The sequence below is a fragment of the Apodemus sylvaticus genome, chromosome 5, assembly GCF_947179515.1.
Source record: "Apodemus sylvaticus chromosome 5, mApoSyl1.1, whole genome shotgun sequence".
Lineage (NCBI taxonomy): Eukaryota > Metazoa > Chordata > Mammalia > Rodentia > Muridae > Apodemus > Apodemus sylvaticus.
Window position 1 is genome coordinate 94,453,826 of NC_067476.1, and position 7,424 is coordinate 94,461,249.

Genomic DNA, 7,424 nt, shown 5'->3' on the forward strand with positions numbered 1-7,424 from the left:
TGGGAAGAAGACATAACAGTCGGCTATACACAAGTATTCATGTAGGGCCATAAGAACTAATAAAGCTTTCGAAATGAATGAATACCAAAACAACATGGGCTAATGTCATTGCCTTTGGTCACCCTCCATGGCTACATGGGAAGAGCCTATTGTTGAAAACATCCCATAATTTGGCCACAGAGTATAGAAGAATCAATCTTGAACTGAAGAGGAAACTCTCCTGCCAGCTAGATTTTGCAATGCCAAAAGGTGCTATGTAGATAAAAAAAAAAAAAAATGGTTCAGCTTCTTACTCAGAGCTGAACCTAGCATTATTGTAATAATGATCTTCCAGGCACTGATGTCACGTTGGTACAACTCTTATATGAGTGACTAAAGGATGTCTGTCTGAAGCCTATTCCACAAAAGAAATTAACATGCATGCATGATAGCATAATCCTCATTAGAAACTCATGCCTGGAGATAATCCTCATTAGAAACTCATGCCTGGAGAACTTATGAGTTCTAGAGTACAGCTTGTTATTTTATTTTACTCCATGCTTCTGCTTTCACATTACCTTATAAATACTTATTTTTATATTCATAGGCATGGTTAGCGAAGCTTCTCTTTGCAGTGGACAAAATCAACTCTGAGATGCATAATTTGCCAAAGTAGTAGAATAAAAGACTAAGAGATAAGACCTACATGGAGAATCATTATCAATATTCACCACATTGCCCAGGCTCAAGGAAGATTGTAGAGGAAGAACCTGAAAATGTAAATCAGAAGAATAAGGAAAAGCACAATGGAATTCTGTCTTCTGAACATTGCAAAACTGTCATATTCATGCACTCTAACCAGCTGTAGTTACTTGTACATGTTATACACAAGAGTCAGCCAATCACACTTCAAAAGTAGGTGGAAGGGATATGTTTCAGGACTCATTCCTTGTTGTGAAGCTATTGGCAGTTGATAGCTCCTAGGGAAAGTGGAATTATCTTTTAGAGAATGATCCCATAAGCCGTTTTCTTATACTATAGTGAACGGCCCTATATCCATATACATGGGAAGAACTAACAAAATTTAGTAAATTATCAGAGAGAGAGAGAGAGAGAGAGAGAGAGAGAGAGAGAGATGAAGTTGGGAGGAAACCTGTTTGAAAGTTGAAGGAAAACAATTAAAGAATAGATAAGATAAAATTTCATTGAAAACATGTGTGAAATTCTTAAGAATAAAAAAAAGTTAAAAGACAAACAAGTATTCCCAGTAAGTACTACTAGAATTCCCATATGTGATTTTTTTTCATAAATATTTTTATTATTTTTATACACTCCATATTTTCTCCACCACGCCAACCCCTGCCCACCCTCCAACTGTTCCATATCCCATACCTCCTCGCCTCCCTCTGTCTCCATGTGGATGTCCCTACCTCCCAGCCTACCTGACCTCTATACTCCAGAAGACCCAACAAGCAACTGAAAGAGTCAGATGCAGATATTTGCACCCAACAAATGGACAGAAGCAGCTGACTTCTGCTGTTGAATTGGGGAAGGCTGAATGAAGCTGAGGGTGACCCTGTAAGAGGACCAGTGGTCTCAATCTGAACCCCTGAAATGTCTCAAACACTGGACCACCAAACAGGCAGCATGCACCAGCTGCTATGAGGCCCATAACACACATACAGTAGAGGACTGCAAGATCTGTATTCATTCAGAGATGATGCACCTATATTTGATTTTTTTTCATCTTATTTTCTCAGTTTTAAATGTCTTGTGTAGGCTTCTAGCTTCTTTATATCCAAAATATAGATGAAAAATATTCCTTGGGAATTGAGGCTCAGTATTATTATAATACTTACTTTGTAAATAACTATAATTTCTTGTCTATTTCAGAAAAGATTGTCTTGCCCTCCTAAGTAGTAGAAAATAGATGAAATATTAATGTATATAGACAGAGTGTAGAAAGGCAGTTTTTCTGCTGAGATTGGTGAAAATGCACTTTATACTCACAAGGCAAGCACTTAAGAGATCTTTCTATAACTCAGCAGCTGTTTGAACACTCTCTTCATTGCCATCTTCATTTCTTGATTCCTGAATGTATAGATCACAGGATTCAGGAAAGGAGTGATAACTGCATCAAATATGGCCAGAAATTTATCCAGGTGTATGGAGGGAGATGGCCATGTATAGACAAATATCAAAGGACCAAAGAATAAGACCACCACTGAGATATGAGCTGAAAGTGTGGACAGGGCTTTAGAGAAACCACCTGAAGAGTGTTTTTGTACAGAGATTATGATGAAAATATATGAAATTATCAATATGAAGAAAGATCCCACAGAGATGAATCCACTGTTGGCTGTGACCATGAATTCTAGTTTGTGAGTGTCTATGCAAGCAAGCTTGATGAACCGGGGAAGGTCACAGTAGAAGCTGTCCAACACATTTGGTCCACAAAAAGGTAAGTTTATGACAAAAACCAGCTGAACCAGAGAATGTATAAGGCCAACTAACCAAGCAATAACTACAAAGAAGAGACACATTCTTGGACTCAAAATGGTCAGGTAATGGAGAGGTTTACATATGGCTACATATCTATCAAAGGCCATGGCTATGAGTAAAACCATCTCCACACCACCAATAACATGGATGAAGAAGATCTGAATAACACAACCTCTAAAAGAGATGACTTTGTGCTTTCTGAACAGATCATAAATCATCTTGGGTGAAGTAACAGAAGAAACACCTAAGTCAATGAAGGAGAGGTTAGCCAACAGAAAGTACATTGGAGTGTGTAAGTGAGGATCTGAAGCCACAGTAAAAATGATGAGGGAGTTTCCCATCATGCTTGCCACATAAAACATAGAGGAGAACACAAAGAGCAGAAGCTGTATGTCCCAGGAGTTAGTGAGTCCAAGAAATACAAACTCGGATACCACAGAGAGATTTGTTCCTCCCATTAGCATGCATGTCAGTACTACCTAAAGAAGAAAACAGGAAAAATATAAATTATATAAATATAATATATAATAGCCTATATTAATAGAGTACATCAAGAAAATATGAAATTCTGTTTAAAATCTAACATTAAAGCCAAATTAAAGACAGATATATGAAAAATGAACACCACTTAATATTGAGGAATGAACTTTAAAATAAAAGTTAATATCACTTTATAGCTATTAAAGACTTTTTATCCAAATCTCAGTGGATATGAAACAATAGAGCTATCCTGGGTTTTTTGTTATTCCAGATGAATTTGAGAATTGCTCTTTCTAGATCTATGAAGAATTGATAGATTGGAAAAATTGGAATTTTGATGGGGATTGCATTGAATCTGTAGATTGCTTTCGGCAAGATGGGCATTTTTACTATATTGATCCTGCCAATCCATGAACATGGGAGATCTTTCCATCTTCTGAGACTTTGTTCGATTTCTTTCTTCAGAGGCTTAAAGTTCTTGTCATATAGACCCTTTACTTGCTTTGTCAGGGTCACACCTAGGTATGAAATATTATTTGGGACTATTGTGAAGGGTGTCATTTCCCTAATTTCTTTCTCATCTTGTTTATCCTTTGAGTAGAGGAAGGCTACTGATTTGCTTGAGTTAATTTTATAACCAGATACTTTGCTGAAGTTGTTTATCAGCTTCAGGAGTTCTCTGGTGGAAGTCTTGGGGTCGCTTAAGTATACTATCATATCATCTGCAAATAGTGATAGTTTGACTTCTTCCTTTTCAATTTGTATTCTTTTGACCTCTTTTTGCTGCCTGATTGCTCTGGCTAGGAAAAAGATATTCTGGAGGAATCACCATCCCTGACTTCAAGCTCTACTACAGCACGATAGTGATAAAAACTGTTTGGTATTGGTATGCAGACAGGCAAGAAGATCAATGGAATAGAATTGAAGACCCAGAAAAGAACCCACGTATGGTTACTTGATATTTGACAAAGGACCTAAAAAAGTCCAGTGGAAAAAAAACAGCATTTTTAACAAGTGATGCTGGATCAACTGGAGGTCTGCATGCAGAGAAATGCAAATTGATCCATTCTTATCTCCTTGTACAAAGCTCAAGCCCAAGTGGATCAAAGATCTATACATAAAATCAGACACACTGAAGTTTATAGAGGAGAAAGTGGGGACAAACCTTGAACACATGGGCACAGGGTGAAAGTTTCTGAGCAGAACACCAATGGCTTATGCTCTAAGAACAAGAATCGACAAATGGAATGTCATAAAACTGCAAAGCTTCTGTAAGGCAAAGGACATAGTCAATAGGACAAAAAAGCAACCAACAAATTGGGAAAGGATCTTTACTAACCCTACATCCGATAGAGGGCTAATATCCAATGTATACAAAGAACTCAAGAAGTTAGTCTCCAGAGAATCAAATAACCCTAATAAAAATGGGGTACAGAGCTAAACAGGGAATTCTCAACTGAGGAAACTCAAATGGCTCTAAAGCACCTAAAGAAATGTTCAGCATTCTTAGTTATCAGGGAAATGCAAATCAAAACAACACTGAGATTCCACCTTACACCAGTCAGAATGGCTAAGATGAAAAACTCAGGGGACAGCAGATGCTGGAGAGGATGTGGGGAAAGAGGAACACTTCTCCATTGTTAGTGGGATTGCAAGCTGGTAAAACCACTCTGGATATCAGTTTGGCAATTCCTCAGAAAATTAGACATAGTACTACCTGTGGACCCAGCTATACCACTCCTGGGCATATACCCAGAAAGTGCTCCTACATGTAATAAGGACACATGCTCCACTATGTTCATAGCTGCCTTATTTATAATAACCAGAAGCTGGAAAGAACCCAGATGTCCCTCAACAGAGGAATGGATAGAGAAACTGTGGTATATAAACACAATGGAGTACTATTCAGCTATTAAAAACAATGAATTCATGAAATTCTTAGGCAAATGGATGGAACTAGAAAGTGTCATCCTGAACGAGGCAACCCAGTCACAAAAGAATGTACATGATATGCACTCACTAATAAGCAGATGCTGGTCCAAAAGCTCAAAATAAACAGTGTACAATTCACCCAGCACAGGAAGCTCAAGAAGAAAGAGGACTTAAGTGAGGGTGCTATGGTTCCTCTGAGAAAGGGAACAAAATACTCACAGGAGCAACAAGAGAGACAATGTGTGGAGCAGAGTCTGAAGTAAAGACCACCCAGCAAATGCCCTACCTGGGGATTCATCCCATAAACAGTCACCAAAAAGATGAGAAGCGTGTACCAAAAAGAGCATGCCATGGCTATCTCTAGAAGGGCCCTGCCAGAGCCTTACAAATACAGAGGCAGAAACTAGCAACCAACTATTGGACTGAGCTTGGGGTCCCCAACAGAGGATCTAGAGGGTGTTTCAGAGGAGCTGAAGGGGTACATAGCCCCATGGGAAGAACAATGACTTTGGACACCCAGACACCCCAAGACTCCCAGGGACTGAACCATCAACCAAGGGGTACACATACTTCCAGCCAAAAATGTGGCAGAGGAATGCCTTGTTGGGCATCAGTGGAAGGAGTGGTCTTTGGTCAGGTAAAGGCTCAATAGAGGCCCCAACAAAGGGAAATGGACGGAGGAGGGGGGGTTGTTAGTGTGTCAGGTAGAGGGGCATATATATGGAGGCAGGAGGTAGGAGGAGGGGTAGGGAATCATTGGGAAGGGGGGCTTTTGGGAGGGGGGAAATTTGGAAAGGTTTTACCATTGGATATAAAATTTAATATTAAAAATGTTTAAGATTAAAAATAATAAAAAAAACAAAAAATAGATCTATCTTTAAATTGTTGATATGCATATAAAGTAAAGCACCATTACAAAAAAAAATTGTATGAGGTACACTTAATTTTCAAAATAAGGTTTTATGCAGCTTTGAAATAATGTACTCACCTATTAGGCATTGACCATGTTTTTGGAAGGGAAAGAGAAGGAAGGAGGGAGGAAGGGAAGGAGGAAGGGAGGGAGGGAGGGAAGGAGGGAAGGAGGGAAGGATTTTATTAAAGCTACCATGTGATTAAGCAATACACAATTTTGCACAATTCATGTAACCTGGGGAAATTACACCATCATATGCAAATAATTTCTTCCATTTTTCTTGCAGCATCACTTACAATAATCAATACAGAAATAATATCTAACTTCTTATTGACAATTGAGTGAATAGTATGCAAACACATGCTAACATATAGGCACAATGGAATATTCTTCTTTTTTTTAAAGAAGGGAATCCTGTTTTGTAATAATCTGCCTGATACTAGAATATACATGAAATTAAAGAGACACAAAATTCAATTCTGACAGTCTCACAAATACATAGAATCCACAGATGGCATGATCAAAAAAGTAGTGAATATATGTTGTATCATGTATGTCTTAGGGTTTTACTGCTGTGAACAGACACCATAACCAAGGCAACTATAATAAGGACAACATTTAATTGGGGCTGGCTTACAGGTTCAGAGATTCAATCCACTATCATCAAGGTAGGAGCAAGACATCATCCAGGCAGGCATTAGGTACCGGAAGAGCTGATAATTCTAGATCTTCATCTGATGGCCACTAAGAGAAGACCTCCTTCTAGGCAGCAAGAATGTGGGACTTAAAGTCCATGCCCACAGTAAAACACTTCTTCCAACAAGACCACACACCTCCTGCAACAAAGCCACATCTCCAAATAGAGTCACTCCCTGGGGCAAGCGTATGCAAACACTACAATATAAAAAGATTGGGTAGTGGAAAGAGAAGATGTTGGTCAGAAGATACAGATATTTTATAGGATGATCTGTTTCTGAAGATCCATCATTGAACATCATAACTGTGGCCGACAGTGTTTCAAACATGTAGTGCTGTACTGCATGTTTGAAATGAGATTCTCAATGTTCTCACAGGAAATAAATTTATGAGAAGTCTAAGTAGTTTGGTTTAATTGTTTCACAGTGCACATACACATCAAAACATCACACTGGATTCTATATAGAAATAAGAGTTATTCATTAGTTTGTTATACCTTAATAAAACTGTAGAGAGTAAACCACCTACAACAACTAGGAATTGAGAAAAAGTGGACAAACACAGGGAAGTGGGTGGCACTTGCGTAGTGTTACCATTTTCTCTCTGAATCTCATGTTCCTCTGCTTCCCTCACAATGGGTGCAGAAATGTTCCTTTTGAGATAGAAGACTGGCCAATATAGAAACAATTGATTTTGTTTCAAGATCAATTTGCAGCCTGGTCCACACATTAAAACAACCTCCTTTTGAAGTCCAATAATACAATCTTATGCTGGCAAATAAGCCCTTCTTCCCCCTACCTACTTTGGGAAAACACATACCACCAAGTTTTATTAAATGATTAACCAAACTATGAGTCTTTCTTCATATTATTAGCACTTATTTTATTACTTTTTTTATTTTTGAGATTATAATCTAGTTATA

General features: G+C 38.2%; 1 protein-coding gene across 1 annotated transcript; it reads right to left on the minus strand.

The window, feature by feature from the left end:
• Nucleotides 1-2,000: 2,000 nt before the first annotated feature.
• Nucleotides 2,001-2,945, minus strand: LOC127684523 (olfactory receptor 4F3/4F16/4F29-like). Its single transcript, XM_052181435.1, has one exon. It carries the CDS (start codon nt 2,943-2,945, stop codon nt 2,001-2,003), a length of 945 nt encoding a protein of 314 aa, XP_052037395.1.
• Nucleotides 2,946-7,424: the final 4,479 nt, after the last annotated feature.